Source organism: Cupressus sempervirens, chromosome 10 (assembly GCF_028749045.1).
Source record: "Cupressus sempervirens isolate cs-2001-9-10 chromosome 10, ASM2874904v1, whole genome shotgun sequence".
NCBI classification, from domain to species: domain Eukaryota; kingdom Viridiplantae; phylum Streptophyta; class Pinopsida; order Cupressales; family Cupressaceae; genus Cupressus; species Cupressus sempervirens.
Window position 1 is genome coordinate 897139204 of NC_143127.1, and position 18629 is coordinate 897157832.

Consider the following 18629-nt stretch of genomic DNA (forward strand, 5'->3'; position numbering starts at 1 on the left):
TAGTCAAATGTTCACTTGGGGGGCATGAAATCTAGGGTACTAGTTTACTATCACATGGAGAGTATGAATATATGATTTAGGCTCATAAAAAATAACTAGGTGCAATTGAAAAACCTTCAAAGTTGGCCTCTGGGAAATATATGACTAAACAACCTATCAAAACAATAATTTCTACAAATGGAATGGACCTGGGAAAGTGTACACAATGATTTTTCAAGACTTGAAAACTAGCACACTTGAGGTATTTCTAGAATAGAAAATAGTGTTAAAATGAGTTTATTCTCATCAATCATGGTTTCAAAGTTATAACATCATAAACAAGCCTACTAATCAATCTACACTTTTAGTTACCAGTAAAATTCTAGAAATTGTATTTGGAATTACATTTAAAAACTAGTCAAATAGATTCATTATAAGCTCAAAATTGAAAGATAGCAATTCTCTAACCACTAAAATGTAACAAAGAAATAATTTTCTCAATAGGGTCAATTGGGTCAAAGTTGTGATTGGTTAAATAGGGCTTTCCAAAGTTATGAACTATGTGCATCTAGATGACAATAATGAACAACCTCCTTTGAGGGATTTTGAAACCTTATTGAAACATATCTAAATGAACTAAAATATGAAACATAAATTGTCTAATATACATACTAGGAACTCTCAAAGTGGCGAGTCCTGAAACTTCACCAGTTGCAAGATATTCAAATGCAAACTAGGCTTCCTCTCACTATTTGACACTTAGGCAAAAAATATAGATTTGACAAATGTTCAAAATGACATTTCACAGAATGACTCCATATGGAAATTTATCATTATGGGAAATATACATGTACTGAATTAAAGGTGTTAAACATATGAAACACATAATAGGCCTCAAAATGAAAACTAGGTACACATGCATGAAAAGGTTTTATAGTAGCTTGATTAGACAGTTTTTTGAATGGTAGTCAAAATTGGTGCTTCAATTTTAAGTCCCAATAGTGGCTCTATCTGGGGATGCATGTCCCTTGTGGGCATGGAAAGGATTCAGATCTTTTGAAGAACCAAACCACTCAAAAAATTCTATCTTGAGAAACTTTATTGAAAACGAAAGACTACTCCTAAACTATACAAACAATGGCCCCAGGCCACCAAAAGTTCAACAAAACTTTTCACCTTAGTCATAGACCTAATTTTCATTTACATCTTCTTAAGTTAAGTTTAAAATATCACTTCCATCAGTTTCACCAATCATATTAGCATTCCCAATTAGCTTACTTGGAAAAAAAACTTATTCTCTTTTCTTTTATAGTGCATGAAAAAATTAGAGTGCAAGAGAGGTAAGATCTTTCCATGAATTGGCTAGTTTTTATAGAAATTTTGTTAGAGGATTTACTAGTATTTGTGGGCTTTTGACTGAAACAATGAGAAGGGATAGAAAAGAATTTAAGTGGATTGTACGAGAATATAAGATTTTTAATTTGTTGAAAGAGAAAGTTATAAAACAACTTATTTTAGCACTTCCAGATTTTAATAATGTGTTTCAAGTAGATTGTGATGCTAGTGGTACTATAATAGGAGTTATTTTCTTCCAAGAAGGTAGAAATGTTCCTTATTTCAATGATAAGTTAAATGATTCCAAAAGAAAATATTTTATTTATGATTAGGAATTTTATGCTATAGTTCAGATATTGAAGAACTAGAGACACTATCTTCTTCCTAAGGAGTTTGTTTTGTATATTGATCATCAAGCTTTGTAATATTTGAATAGTCAAGGAAAATTTAACCCAAGGAATTTAAAGTGGGTTGATTTCTTGTAGAGTTATACATTTATTTTAAAACAAAGGAGTGAGAAGTCTAACAAAGTTACATATGCTCTTAGTAGAAGACAAGTTTTGTTGACAATGATGTAGATTAAGGTGGTTGGGTTCAAGGAACTCAAGAATTTGTATGTAGAGGATCCTAATTTTGGAAAATCTTGGAAGGTTTGTACATAACCTATCACACTTCATAGAAGACAGTGATTGGATTTCATAGTTCAAGATGGTATGTTGTTGAAAGAATGTCAATTGTGCATTCCCAAAAGTTCTATGAGAGAGAATGTCTTGAAGGAGAAGCATCATGGAGGGTTGGCTAGACACTTTGGTAGAGATAAGACCATTTCTTTGGTTCCTAAGAATTATTACTAGACACAGTTGCAGTAGGATCTAAAGAAGTTTGTGTAGAGTTGTAGAGTACATTAGATGGAAAAATGCATGAAGAAGAATATTGGGTTGTATCAACCATTACTTGTACTAAAAAAGCTGTGGGACAATGTCAGCATGGATTTTGTTCTTGGTTTACCAAGGACACAGTGTGGATATGATTCAATGTTTGTGGTGGTTGAAATATTTCCAAATATGGCACATTTCATTCCTTATAAGAAGACTAGTGATGTTAATAATGTGACAGAGTTATTTTTGAAAGAAGTGGTGAGACTACATGGTTTGCTAAAGAGTATAGTTTCAGATTAGGATACCAAGTTCATTGGGTATTTCTAGCTGACATTGTGGAAGAAATTGAAGATATATTTGAAGTTTAGTTCATCACATCATCCATAGATTGATGGAAAAATGTAAGTTGTGAACCAGAGTTTGGGCAATTTTCTAAGATGCTTGGTTGGAGATAAACCAAAGGGATGTGATCTAGTTTTACCATAGGTAGAATTTGCATATAATAATTCTTTCAATAGGAGTATTTGTAAATCACCATTATTGATTGTATATGGGAGCTATCTCAGCAATGTTTTTGAATTAAGACAGTTGGATAAAGGAGAAATAAGTAGTGCTGAAGTAGAAGAATTTGTTGAACATTTGAAGAACATCCATGAGGAGGTCAAGTAACACATTACAAAGATGAATATGAAGTACAAGGATAAGGAAAATGTTAAAAGGAGGTATAAATAATTTTAGATTGGAGATGAAGTCATGGTTCACTTGAGAAAGGATCATTTTCCAATGGGTACATATAATAAGCTGAAAATGAAGAAGTTTGGACCATGCACAATAATGAAGAGGTATGAATCTAAAAATGCCAATGAAGTGGAGTTACTTACTAAATTGAATATTTCACCAGTATTTAACATTTTAGATAAGACATAGTATTATGAAGGAGGTGATGGAGATAAAGTTGTAGAAGCACAATTGAGTATTCCATTAGCTAGTTTAGCTACAAAGGAGGTTGAGGAGATGTTGGACAGTTGTGTTCGAAAAAGTACAAGGAATAACATTTATGAAGAGTAACTAGTCAAATGAAAAGGAAGGCCAATAGAAGATTCATCATGGCTATTAAAAGGGAGGAGGTTAACTACCTTGGTTTTCCTCTTAGCACTTGAGATGTGATGGGGTCACTTCTCAAATTACTCTAGGTGTCTAATGCAGGAGTGTCCTAGGTATAAGAGCAATCTTGCATCATCCAAAAATATTTGCTTTTTGTTTATTGAATGAGGGTTGTCTCATCGCATAGTTATTATTTATGGAAGTTTTTTACATAGTAAGTCATTTATATGAGCTCAAAATGTCCTAATTTTTTAGAGATAGATGTTCATCTTGGATATATCAGCCTACTAGTTGAGGCTCAGTACCATATCATGAGTATTCATGGATTTATTATGGACTTTTTGTGTACAAATTTGCTATAAAAGTTTAAGCTCACCATTGAAGACCTTAGAGGCCCTAAATGAGCTCCAAAATGGAGTCAACTTGAGCTTGTATGAATTGATCCCTGTAGATTAGAAGCTGGGGATTACAAAAAGTGGTTATAATAGCCAATCAGAGGAATGTTTTGAAAGTTATGGCCTTGCAAAATTGGTCCAACCAAAATTTCCAAAATAAGTATCAAACGTGTATTGAGCTGACTCTATATAAAATTTTAGAGTTAGCCAGTCTCAAGGGTTAGGGTTTGGTGTCTAGAAAGTTCCTGAGTAGTGTAAAAAAACACTTTTTAAAGAATATGCATACATTGTCTAGGACAACTATGGGTGATAGTTCAAAACTTTGTGTAACAAATTATTGTAAGGAAGGCACCCATGTGGGCTTGAATATTATATTTCAAAATTTTGTAATTCCACATTTGTAGTGATAATAATAAGCCCATATTTTTTTCTCACCAATTGCTATTGTTTCTTTATTTTTGTTATGTGTTTGGGGTATTAAGGGGAGTTCCTTTCATCAATGTATATGGATATATATGTTTATGCATGTGTATATGTGTATCTATATGTACATGTGCATGTGTATGTGTATGTATATGTATGTGCATATGCATATGTATATGTATATGTATATATATATGTATATGTATATATATTTGTATATGTATATGCATATATGTATATGTATATGTATAAGTATATGTATATGTACATGTACTACTTCAATTTAATGTGGTTTGAAGCAATTTCATTTTAAAATAAAATTAGGTTTCAAGTTGGGAAATTTTATTTTCAAATCACATAAATCAAGTTTCAAACAATTTAATTTTACCACCTCTTTTAACATCCATATAAGAAGTAAACACAACATCTCCCCACAACCCACATATTAGAGTTTCCAAAAGGCTAAGTAAGCATCTCAAAAATTGGGCAGAGTTGCCTTAGCCTATATAGTCGAGGATAGTTGAAACAAACGATTTGTTTTCTTATGATTTTGTGATCAAATTTTGAAGAGAATTCAATAATGAAGGATCTTAACTTTGGTTAAAGTCATGATAAGGTTGATGCACAATTGCCGCTTGGATTAAGGTTCCATCCCATTAATAAAGAGCTCATAACACATTATCTCATTAGAAAGAGTTTAGACAAAGGTTTCTACAAGTGTGAAGCCTTATAAACTCCCTCCTTTATTGTTCATTATGTCTATAATCTCACACATCCATTTTATCTTAAATGATGATATGTGAATACTGAATGCTAAGTGTATGTTCTGATACTCCAAAATCATCCTCTTATCAATTTGTTTCTCAATTAAGAATAAAATTCAAGATGTGACTATTTTAAAGTGCAACTAAAATGTCAGAAGAGATTTTATAAAATCTTTACTTTCCCAAGAGGTGACTATTTACTACTTATATTCAATCAAGATCTTTATTTTCTATTAATATTATGGGAATTGATTCCATAGTAGTCAATACCATAGAATTAGCCTCCATGATTTACAAACACCAACTCACTAGGAAACTTTAAAAACCAAAATATAATGAAATAAAGCTTTCCACTCCCTTTTATATAAATGCACGGGAATGTGAGACTCATATTAAATGTTCCCTAGGAAAATTGTCACTTTTATCTCAAATATAAACTCTTCAAAAAATATGGAAAAATGATCTTGTCTACTATAAAATTTCCTAGAATTTTGAATCATAGAAGGTATATAAGAATGTAAAATCAGATAGTGGAAATTGTATGTACCAAAAATTTTGTGGTCTCTCATTAACATGCTTCCGCATACAAATGAATCATGTGGGTATGCCACTATTTTTGGTAGAAAATTTGGCTTCATTCATAGTATTAGTGATTCTTGTAATAGCAAAAATTTTTCCTATGAGAATGAATCTCCACCCATTATCATTTAGCTTTGACACAACCATCTTCACAACTATTTTTTAGTTAATCAATGGGATTATCAATACTAAGTAGAAGCAGAAGGTGCCATACGTTGATCTTGATCAATTAATCACCAATATTGGCATCTTTTTGGCCCTTTGTAAAGATAATCAGGTAATAATCCAATCCATTTTCCATTTTTATTAGATAGTACATCTTGCAACTTTCTATTATAGAAAATAGAACATGCCAATTATTGACACTCTCTCTTAGAACATACAAATAAAGCAAGGAGATTTCATGAAGAATTGAAGATTTCTTTGTGAGCATTTCCTCTTCAAGATCTAACATATTGTTGACCATCAAGGGAGAAGATCTAGATTGATTCATTTACCATGATCTTTATTGATGCACATTTACATCCATAGCTTCATGTTGTGGTTATGGTAGATCTATTTCAACTTGTGGAGATATCCTATATTTAGACATCAGATTCAACATCTACAACATATAACAAGGAAAAATCCTTATTAACAAGGATTTTTATAGGAAAGGTAAATATTTACATTTATCCTTTTTCAGTCATTTACATTTACATTTCTCAATTGAAGGTTGATTCTTCAATCTAAGGCTTGACCAATGCAAGCCCTTGTCCAATAAACATTAAAAACATTTACTTTCTATGTGTAGAAGTTAGATAGTGAAATTTTGATTGTAGATTACAATGTCCCGAGAACAAGTGACCTCATGGAAATTATTCTAGAAGATTTACAACTAGGTTGATTTGTTCTTTTCTAGTTTTCCAAACAATCAATTTTTTGGGTTTTAAGGGTTATTCATTTTCTTTAGAGATCCATAGTTAGATTTAGTTATAGATACAGATCCATGCCTTTTGGAGCTAAAATGCAACTTTAATTACACATTTCAAAGTGAGTCTTATATATTCCTTTTTCATTCACAATTTTATCTTAGATCTATATCTTTATTGGGTAGGTTGTATATAGTCTACATATTGATCTATATAAGTTAATCAATTAGTTCAATTTTACATAGACCTTATCACACATGAGCCAAAGAGTGTATTTCCTTATATTGCATTCCATTTCATAATTCAAATTTGGTATTGACATCCCTTTCCTTTTGGGCCTTTCTAATGTAATTTGGATTCAAAGAGGAATCACATTTTGGGATTATCTTTTTCTCTACACACACACATCTTTAAATATTTTAGTGTCCAAAAAGTGGAGGCCTACATCCTATTAAAGTACTTCAATTTTCTACAAATGTTTTTGGTGAACCTAACTTATGCCAATTTAATTTTTGGAGTTAGATTGTTTGTATTAAGTGTTTACCTTATTTTGGGTGAACCCCTTTCCTTCTTTTTAATCTTACAGTTAGAATTATCGATATTTGGTGTGTCATTAGATCTCTCTCTTTTTATGCTCTTTCTTACATTTGTGCTGAAGATGTATTGTGTTGTCCCCCATATTTTTCTTTTTTTTAAGTATGTTTTGTTTATATTGCTTTATGTGATACTTGTTTCTCTATTAGCACAAAAGGATAAAGTAATTTAACATGTTGTATACATTCTTCTATGTGTATCTATATTCTTCTATATGTTGTTATATATTTTCATTGTACATGTGCTATAACTCACAAAATATAATGTATAATTATTTTCTACTTACAAAATATAGATTAGTTTGTATTTGATAAATTATATAATTCACAAAATTTAGATTAGAAAATATTCTTTCCTTTTATCTTGCTCTAGTTATACATGTCGTCTAGCACATATTTTGAATTTAGAAAAAAAAATTTTCATGTTCAATCAATAAACTATCTTTTAAAATTTCAAAATAACATAAATTATTGTTCATTAAAAAAAGAAAGAAAGTTGCAGTCATAAACTTCATGTAGTTTTACACATTTCATCAGTTTACATCGTCTTTTGTGTGTCATTGGATCTCTCTCTTTTTATGCTCTTTCTTACGTTTGTGTTGAAGATGTATTGTGTTGTCCCCCATATTTTTCTTTTTTTAAGTATGTTTTGTTTATATTGCTTTAGGCGATACTTGTTTCTCTATTAGCACAAAAGGATAAAGTAATTTAGCATGTCATATACATTCTTCTATGTGTATCTATATTATACAATAATACTTTTTAGAGTTTTCCCAAGTTAGTGTTTCTTGTACAATAGATTTTTGTATAGTGGGTTTATGTTAGCAAGAATTATAGATTCAAATAGATATTTAGTGAACTAGATAGAGAAAATTATATTTTTGTACAAAATAAAAATATATTTCTTATGCAACATCATATTAGGTGCTTAGGCACTAGCATAGGCAATGCAGAAGGACACTTAGTGTTGAATCATCTTACTATTCTAATTGAAAGTGAATTGTGTAACATGATTTAAGATACAAAAAAATTATAAGTTATGGTTGTGTCTTCTCATTAAATTAGTGTCCACAAACATTTGAAATTTAAAATTAAATTACATGAAAGTCAATTGTTGACCTAGACACAATAATTAAACATGTTACAAATTTAATGTTTGAACTATATCTATTTCTTTCAAGCCTAGATTTAAGTGCTTCTAATTTTCTATGTGATAAAAGTTTCAAATACTTCTATATATTACAAAAGGAGTGTCTAGCAATTTTTTGAGATCTATAGAACTTAGCATTATATTGTGTTATGCAAATTTAGAACACTCAATGGTGTCTTGAAATAGTGCAAACATGTGTGTTATTGAATCTTAAATATTTTATTATAAAATTAAAGTGTGCTATCTTAAGAGTTTAGTTGTCTTTAATGAAAGACTTAGTGCTTATTAAAATTTAGACTAAATTCTCTAGATCCAACACAATTCTATGCTAAAATTGTCTTTATATCTATCTGTCCTTGTTGATAGTATTTTATACCTTTTGCAAATTTTAATAAATCACGACAAATACACTTTTTTCCTTGTATAATCATCCCCTTTCATTTAATTTTAAGATTTATTAAAATCTCAATGAGTACTAGAATGTTTATTATTTTCCAAGGAAGACATTAAAGATAGCCAATTGATTGAACAATACAATAAAATATAATTATCTTTTTGCTAAACTATTTTTTTAAGAAAGATAATTTTTAAGTAACATTATTATAGATTAATAAATGATAAAAATACATTAACAACATGCAAATATTCAAAACTTTAAAATACCGATACATTTAAAGGCATAAATTTTTATAATACACATAAGATAGTTGTTTATGAATCGCCATAGTTGAACAATTGGGAATGTACTACTTACCCTATATATTACATTAAACCAAGGCTTATTATTTACACTGGTACATTCTAGAACATTAATTCAAAACAATAAATCTTAGCCAACGTGTTTGAGGTCTGATTTATTTGTACTAAATTTGAAATACACATGCCCAAGCTTAGGGATAAGCTCTTATTCAAAAGAAAATGGACGAATCTAGACTAGAAACGAAGATTTTAAATCCAGGACCCAATTGCGTTACCCCTTTGCGGCCTCCATCATTTCGTCAAAGCAGTCAGTAAAACACTTGGCCAGAACATCAGTATTCACGTAACCCTTGGTGCCAATCACTTCCAACCTCACGCTTCCCATGTAGCTCACCACTGTCAAAAGAAGAGTCTGCAAGTTGCACCAAATTATATCCTTCCAACAAAACAACGTTTAGCATCAACATATCATATTCGTAATGTGAAGTTTGTAGGAAATATATATTCTCACACTAATAATCACTAATAAGGTCATGGAGAACAGGTAACTTTTTCATCTATAACTACTAAATTACTTGCCTGAGGAATCCCAGATATCAAGAAAGAGATGCTTTTAACCGGAATTTGATTGAGTGCTATCTTATCCGTGGGGCCGATCATATTCGATAATGCTAATGTTGTGTTTGCCAGTAGCAAATGCCTGTAATACTTAATACTAGAAACTTTAGTTCAAAATAATATTTATTTGCCCTATAAATGTAATTAAATTGCGCTCAGCATAAATTACATGCCTTTCGGCCCAGATAGCTGAGTAGTTTTCTAGTGATGAAGATTTCAAGTGACACTTTCTTTTTGTCTATGATTTTCTTGGCTCTTCCCACAAAGTCTAATGGACTCTTTGCATTAGTTATGGAGAGAGGAATTTGTAACATCGCAGTGTGATTTCCCCATGGTACTTTAGTGTTAGATTTCAACATTTCTTTGATATCCTGCAGAAATCCACAATAAAATCAGGTTTTCTCATATTCTTTATATTTCAATAGAACTTCATCAATCAATAAAATGTTTTATCAAAATAATTTATTTTTTACATATGTATAGTTAATCTTATTTTTAATCAGAGGATTTGTGCATTTATGATAAGTTAGTATTGATCAACATTTTGTTAGATTTCCTCTTAGTACTCTAATGTTGAATTTTAACAATTATTTATAATCTACAAAGATTCACAATAAAATTAAAAATTATTATAACTACTGAATACTCACAATTATTGAAAATAAAATATTAATAAAAATTACTATTTCTTTAAAAATTATCTGTATTTTTAACAGAAAAAATTAGACTAAGCATCTAATTTTGATGATGGTTATTACCTTTAAGATATTTTATATATTTCTATAGTCTTTCACAATTCAATAACAACTTTTGAAAGATTATAATGGTTATATCTAATAAGATGGAATATTTTTTTTACATATTCTCCAGATCTTATCTTTTAAATCTATATTTTTTCTTAGAATCTTTTTGGATTCAACTGCGTTACTATTTTTTCATGTTTCAGATCACACTGTGTGATATTGTGATCCATCATCATTCATATTCTCTATCCTTCTTCATCCTGATAATGGATCACACAGTGTGATCCAAACGTTCATGCAAAAATAGTAACACAATTCAATCCAGAAACATACTAAGAATTCTATGAATTATTGTAAAAATCGACTCTCTAGTACACTTTTTCTATTATTTTTTATTTATAAGTCTACTACTTATTAGTAAATATTGTATACTGTAACAATATTTAATTTTAATAATACCTTCAACCCCGACAATGCTCTTGTGTTCATGAATACAATCCCCGTTACTCTTGACTTCTCTATCTCCTTCCTGACATTTCCCACTTCTCCTGGAAAAAAGAAGTGTTTATATATATATATATATAAAATTGTAGTTATTATATCATACTGTACAATGAGTCAGAAATACAGTTAAAATTCTGAACATTCATTGCGCGCACCATGAGAAAGACTTTCCTCGAGGTATCGTTGAAAACCACCAAATATGACACCCATTACAACATCATTAACCGTCTGCAAAAGTATTTTACCGAAATGAGCATGTTTGAAAAGATTAAACCTATAGCATATAGATGTTAAATGAGAGTGAGATAAAGCAATTACCCCTCCGGTGGAATTCTTTATCTTTTTGATATCTTCCATGAGGAAGGTGACAGAGGATATCATTTTGGGCAGCATTTCAACACCGGGAGGCCCGCGAAAGGGAAACTTGCTATCATCCATCCATATAATTCTAAGGAAGCTACTTATGAGATCACATGAAGTGTAACACATTACAAGAAGAGGCGTGAATAGCCTTTGAAACATGAAATACATAAATTCAATGGAAACCCATGATGATGAATAGTATGGAATCCTTTTGCGAGGTGGAGATTTCATGAATGAAGGAAAGGTGATGGGGAGATTGGGATCATCTGCTCTGGTGACACAGCAGAGAAGAAGGGACATGAGGGAAGTACCATCACCTAAGGAATGGTGCATGTTTATGATTAATGTGGATCTGGCCTTGCTTGTATTGTCATTCAGAATGTGAAATGCCCACATGGGCCTACACTTGGGAAGAGGGGTTAAATGTATAGTACTGATATACTCTTTCACAAACTCATCATATTCAGTTTGGTCTGGAGGAAACTCTGGAACAATTACATGATCATCCACGTTTACTTCAGTTTCCACCCAACGGAGAACTCCATGTCTATTCTCAGTCTGCCATTACATTAATAAATATCAACAACCATTTTAGTGTCATTACTTTAATAAATTTTAACAACAGTTATTGAATAAAATATAATAAATTTAATTATCTATGAGGAAAAAATGGTCAACAAAATATGATAATATTTTAGAAGATCAACTTCCTTTCTTGATTAGCTCTTAAAGAATTTAGTTTGGTTAAGATCTATTGTTTTTAAACCTTTAGTTTGGTTAAGCTCTATTGTATTTGAACCATTCTTAGAAGTATAATATTAATCTATATATACAAAAATTAATATTATTCAAAAATTATATACAATTTTGAAAAAGAAATCAGTATATAACATAAAAATCAAGTACACAATGAAGCATAAATCTTATTTAAAAAATAATTTTAAATTTATTTTTCAAATTATAGTTAGTGCAAGAATATTCTTAGACGTCCCATTTAGATTCTTGAATAAAAAGAACCGTGCGTGCCTATAAAAATCAGGTAGACAATACAAGATGAACTCGATTAAAAAATCGGTTTATTAAAATATATATTATTTGAGCTGTAATAAACAAGTATAAAGCATATCCCAGAGGTTATTTCTAGTTCTATTAATATATCATGTCAATTGAAACTCTATTAACCAGATGATAACATCAGCCTTTATTATTCAGAAAGAACCATTATGCGCTGCTAATACAAGAAAACCCTATAAATGATGACAGAATAGAATTATACTATTGTGCACAGAGGTGTTATGTAAGAGCTACAGACCATCTTACAACAAAAGCGTGGGTTGCCTGGCAGAAGAATATTCTTAATGGCTCGCTTGGCGCTAGAGACATCAATGGCTTCTTCAAGCTTGTGAAAAATCAAACTATTGCAGTCACTGATTATTAATCTCCTATCACAGATGATTATTAAACTGCTGAAAATAAATTCCCAGCTAATATCGAAAAATAACACAACTGCAACTTCACTTAAAATATGGAAAGAAATGCGCAACAGAATCAACACAATATTTTCGGACAAATTGTCCCTGGAAAAACCCCTAAGGGAAAACCAGCTCTATAGATGAGAAATTATATTAAACTTCAGCAAATCAAGAGATACAAAATTCCTTGCCTCACACTGGTAGAACTCTGACAACCTCCTAATTTCTCCTGCTGATATTTCTCACTGCTATCCCTGCGCTAACACTGCGCCCTTGCTAACACTGCAAGACTGTTTTCTAACACTGCAAACTCCTTCTCCAAAACGCTTCTTCTTTGTGCCCTTGCTAACATTGCAAGACTGTTTGCTAACACTGCAAACTGCTTCACAAAAGCTTCTCTCTTGTGCCCTTGCTAACACTGCAAGACTGTTTGCTAACACTGCAAACTGCTTCTCCAAAGCTTCCTTGCTAACACTGCAAGACTGTTTGCTAACACTGCAAACTGCTTCTCCAAAGCTTCCTTGCTAATACTGCAAGACTATTTGCTAACACTGCAAACTGCTTCTCCAAAAGCTTCCTGCCTTACTCTCCAAATGCCCCCTAGACCCCTTTTTATACTACTCTCGTTGGTAAACCAACGACCGAGATTAAATCAAACCAACGGCTAAGATTAAGACAACTCAACAGCCAATAATAGAATTGGTTGCAAGGTGTCCAAAAAGGGAATCTCTAAAATTAGTAAATAATAACCATTTACTAATTTTTGGCAAGTGGACAAACAGCTGTCCAAACCACCCATAAATACAACCGCTATTCATAGATAAGGACGAACAGCTGTCCAAGCTACCCATAAATAGTGCTGCTATTTCCGGGTCAGAAATAACAGCTGTCCAACTAACAATAATTAACAAAGCTCAAATATGGCCTGCACGCATAATGAATGTAAGGGAGTACAAAACGTCTGACTGAATGGACTCACCGCTTCGCCCTCTGTTTTACTGTCTACGAACGACGTTTTCACACTCAGCTCCATCAAACCAAATCTTTTTCCTCAATTAAATTTTATCTGTACTTATTATAAACTCCAGAGTTAACAAAGCTTGATATATAAAGTCTCCGCTGATATTTTCTGCTCTTTTCTTAATGGGGTTAAATATTGGCATTGAAAAGAATTGCAAATCTGTCAAAGTTTTCATTAAACTTGGTACAACCAAACACCTAATTTCTTGGGCGTTTATTACAAGTGAATATCAAACTTGTCAAAGCTTTCATTAAACTCGGTACAACTAAACACCTAATAACTTCTGCCATTTTTCCAAGAGATAAGATGGTGGGAAAGGCTCAAATTAAATTGTTAATCAAGATGGTGCATTTGTTGTTGATCACATCTATGAAATGTCTCAATCACCTTTGTAAAGATATCCATTCCATCAAAGTGTGTATAGTGCAAACTGATAATGTGTACAGTCACTACGTCATACTGACACCTTGTTTGGTGCCTTGAACATTATCAACAAGAAGCGGCATAGTTCTTGTCAAAGGTGGGTGGAAGGATAGTTTTGGCATAGCTTTGTCAACAACATGATGATGCTTCTTTCTAGTCTAGATAGTTTTTGAATATTTTTAAAACTATTATATTAGCTTCAGCGAACCAAAAACAAATTTGTGTTTGTAAAGTCCATTGCAAAAAAAACATCTAGAAAGAATTCAACAATTCTTTTAGTCAATGGAATGGTTGTGCATATATAAGTGTTAACCTTTATAGATTAATTAATTAGTTTAATCCATTCTGATTTTAATTGAAATAATTTTTATGTGACATTACACTTATTTTTGAATTTTGATTAATAGGAATGTAAATATTTTAAAACAATCTTATTAGGAAACCATATTCCTACAAGCCATTCTATACATAAAGAACCACCTTAATATTTGTAAGATTTGGCACTATCTCAAATAGAAATTCTGCTACCTCCAAATAGAGAAAATAAATGTTGAAAATTTATAAATGTGAAAAATAAAAAGAAAAGGGCTATATATTCATATGTAAATATTTCAATAAACTTAAGTCTAAATCTATAATTATATGATAAAAATATTGTCAGTGTGCTCATAAAAAAAAATAGAGTTTTTAACAAATCAAACTTCTCTTACGTCTTGAATATTTCAAGTAACTAAGAGAGATGGAAAAGGTCAATGACCACTATCCTTGATTTCTGTAGAGTCAAACTACATCAATTTGAAGTCAATTTACAATATTTAAGATAACATGATTCCTCTTGTTAATTAAAGATGAAGAAGATCTAGTAAAGAATTGGAAGAAATGTCAAATAAGATGTCATAAAATAAATTGTACTCCATAAAAAGAAAAAAATGGATTAGAAAAAATAGTTATAACTTAACCAGTACTAAAACTAGTCAAAGTCAATGATGGTTTGTTTCAGTCTAACTATCATCCCATTATCCAAACCCAAGTACATTTGTTTCCATAAAGAAGAATTATGATATTGAATATACAATTTAGAATTATTCCACACAATTTTACATATATTTCTTGCTCTCCTTATCACTTCCTTCACATAAATTTCCTCTATCAATTGAAACTGCTATTATCCTCAAATATTAACTTAGTGTTTTTGAAGTAATTGATAACAACCAAAAACACAGGGGCTGGCCCCAGAGTACAAAAAGGATGAGAATTCAGCTGGAGGTTACCTCCCAATTATCTAACCTATACCAACTTTAAGCTTCAAAAACCATAATATGTCCATAGCTAAATTGTTGATAGCAATAGTCCTTAATCTACTATACATAAGAAACTGTAAAATAAACCAGTAGCATTTAGACAGATCATTGCTATTAGTTTGAATAATTGACGTAACCCAAAAAACCCCATGGGGTATAAATTTCAAAGACATAATTATAAAAAAATAATAATGAAAAAAAAACACTCCCCAGGCTAGATGCCCTCTTCCTTCTCCTAGTTTCCATTCTTCTTCTCCTCAGGCACTTCCTTGACCACATCCTCCCCCTCTGCTTTCACTAGTTTGTCCAAGATGGTCTTCAACTAGTCCTCTACTAGGAACCCATAGATGGAACAGGTTGTCTTAGTTGTCTTTCCAAGGTCTTTCTCCTCTTTATTAGCCTCTAAAAAGTAGAGAGTGGTGGCTACAAAGTGCATAACCTTGATGGAAAACTCAACTAGGGTATAAAATCTATGGTAGATGGTAGTTTGGTTGTTTATCAGGTCCCTCATGGAATTCTCAAGCCTTTCCATATGCGCCTTACTATGGCTATATTTTTCTTTCTTCCCAACACCCTTAGGGGTTTCTTTCCTTGGAGAAGTGATGTCTTCCTCCCCACTATGAGCTGGGGTAACTTCAAGGGTGTTAGAGACATGGGAGGGGCTGATAGAGCTAGGGGTAGGTTTAATGTTCTGGTGTAGACTCTTCTTTTTAGTTGGTTTAACCTCACTCTCGGAGGAGTCAAAGCTAGAGTCATACTTGGGGGGGACTTAAAGTTCTCCAATTGGAGATCCTTACTGGTTCTCCTTGCACTCTGCATGCACTTCCTTACATATGAGTCTGACTTAATAAGGCTAATTTTAACCTTAGGGTTAATTTTGACCTCAGTGGCATGGGTTTTCTTGGATTTCTTATGGGTAGAGCAAGGGCCAAGGTCCAAGGAGACCTAGGGGGTGATAGAGGCCACAGGGTTAACTAGGAGTGGAGGATTTTGAGCCAAATGTTGGATGAACAATTTATTCATGAGACCCTGGTGAATAAGGTAGAAGGTTTTCCCCTCGTCATGTTTCCTTGCCTTAACAATGTCATCCTCCAATGAATGCAATAATAGAAATGGGAAGGTCCATATTTTTGAAATGATTTAGGATAGGAAAATGGTAATACTATAGTACTTGACTTCAGTCCTTAGGGTAATATATCTTATGATCATGTAGCAGATGACATCCCAAGGCTTTGGAAGGCTATCATGTGCAAACCCACCACACAATCTCTTTTGTTCCTCCTTAAATTTGAAGAATTTTTGCAAGCTTGCCTCCTCATTGACCTTAGTCTATGTCCACCATTTCTTCCCTTCTAATAGAAAATCACTAGCCCTCTCAATGGTTTCTTTAGAAATTTCAAATTCATGCCATTAACAATAACCTTTCTATCCTTTTAGGTTCAAAAGAACTACATCGAGATGATCTTATCGTGCTTGACCATGCCCTCCGTATAAGGTAATAGGCTGCTCTTCTGTAAGTAGACCACCACCTCCTCATTGCTATTGATACACTTGTCCACACTCGCCAGTTCAATTCGACCACTAGTGCCCATGTCATCACCTAGGTCCACCACTAATTCTTTAGACGACATAGCCTTGCACTAGGTTTTTGAGCTACTAAATATAAATTGCAAAGCCACAATGAAGAAAATGAAAAGGCATCACATAGTCATCATAAATCTACAAAATTTCCCAAAAAACAAAAAACCATCCATCACGACACATGTGGGGAATCCCTTTCTATCCAAAAATGACTATCACTAGCTATACTTATTGAGAGAATTAAATAACTTGTCTTTTCTATCATTACAAGATTGTTCTCTATATCTCGGTGAATCCTCCTGGTGCATCCTTTTTTAGTAGTAATCAATAGTAACAATAGATGAGACATAAATGCATATTAGCATCCAACCATGCCAAGAAAATCCTTTACAGAGTGTCATATTCTTGTGCCCACATGTAAAAAAGGAGACCTACCACCTAGTTTGATAGTTCATAAGACATTATTGAAGGTACGCTCGCTTTCCATCACAACTTGAGCTGATGATGGAAACAATCTCACATCACCCCATTCCACTAACCACATGACACCTTGGCCAATTTTGGCAAGGTCATCTGCCACGCTATTCCCTTCCTAGTATATGTGTGCCATGTGGATGTCATGGAAATCTTTCATCAAACCTTTTATTTTTTCGTTTATAGTTTTAATCGACTGGTTACATTTTCCCTCACCCTTAGCAGCCCCTATGATTAACATAGAGTCCCCTCTATGGCTAGCCCCCATAGGAGCACAAGAGCTTCATATTCATTATTAGAGCCTCCTCCACAGTTACCTATATAAGCAACCACCATATTTCCCATGCTATTATGAAGGATACCCCCCACCAAGGTGCTACCCATCATGGCCGAGCTTTCAAAATTTAGCTTGATCCAGGACTCGGGTGGGTCCCATAGTATCTTCTTTCTAGCTAGGATTTTGGAATTTTCAAATTGTGCCACCATCAAGCCCACATTCAAAGCCAAAGCCCATTTCATATCAATTCTACTCGGAGATGAGGGGGGTTTCCAATGCCAGATCCTGCTGCACATTTTTAGAAGCCTAATAATTTGTTGGGCCACCCCCAAGCTAGTTGTGGCTCATTCCCTGAAAATCCTATTGTTCCTCTCCTTCCATATTTTCCATGAGACAAATTGACCACAAGTTTTTGAGGTAAGGGTGGGTAGCCACACTGTCCTAGTGAACAGATTGCTTCAACTCATTGTCCATACACCAATGGACCTCCCATAGAGAAAGAACCTCCCTCTAAACATCCATGGCAAAGGGGTATTAGATAAATAGGTGAGGAATAGATTCAACATCCTAGAGACAAAATGCAACAATTGGCGAGTTGGCACCCTCTATGCTAGAGGTTATCAGTAGTGAGGATTGACCCATGTAGAACCAACCACCAAAAGAAGTTTATTTTTTGCAGTATCCAAGGGTGCCATGATTTTTGCCAATCAATCTGTAACACCTCCCCTGCTAGACCACAAAGATAAGAAAACTTGACTATGAACTACCTCGAGGGTGTGAGTTTCTATAGGAAGGAGTCCTCAATTGGGGTGAGGGGAATCCTATAGTTGTATAAGAGGTCATGTAGTTCCTGAGCTAGGTTCAACTCCCTTGGCTCAAGGTTCTGGAAAGTAATCCATTGTTTGCTAGGGGAAATAAAGTGTTGAGTTCAAGGGCCATGCATTCTAACTTACACATCTCACATAGAGGTAAAAAATTAGTTTGCATGAGCGAGTTATCGTGGATCCATTGATCTTCCTAGATGTTAATAGAATTTCCATTC

The 18629-nt window shown here is 32.7% G+C and overlaps 1 protein-coding gene across 1 annotated transcript; it reads right to left on the reverse strand.

The window, feature by feature from the left end:
- Positions 1-9563: 9563 nt before the first annotated feature.
- LOC149536897 (wax ester synthase/diacylglycerol acyltransferase 11-like) lies at positions 9564-12433 on the reverse strand. The gene is made up of 4 exons (XM_089806367.1): positions 12351-12433; positions 10831-11596; positions 10631-10719; positions 9564-9799 (listed from the first exon to the last, which is right to left on the reverse strand). Exons 1-4 carry the CDS (start codon positions 12351-12353, stop codon positions 9584-9586), a joined length of 1074 nt encoding a protein of 357 aa, XP_089662493.1. The 5' UTR covers positions 12354-12433; the 3' UTR covers positions 9564-9583.
- Between the last annotated feature and the right edge of the window lie 6196 nt (positions 12434-18629).

Excerpts from the sequence above, each read along its gene's own strand:
- LOC149536897 (XM_089806367.1), bottom strand. Across the intron at positions 10,720-10,830 it reads CGAGGAAAGTCTTTCTCATG|GAGAAGTGGGAAATGTCAGG; the intron begins GTGCGCGCAATG and ends TCTTTTTTCCAG. Across the intron at positions 9,800-10,630 it reads GAGCATTGTCGGGGTTGAAG|GATATCAAAGAAATGTTGAA; the intron begins GTATTATTAAAA and ends GGATTTCTGCAG.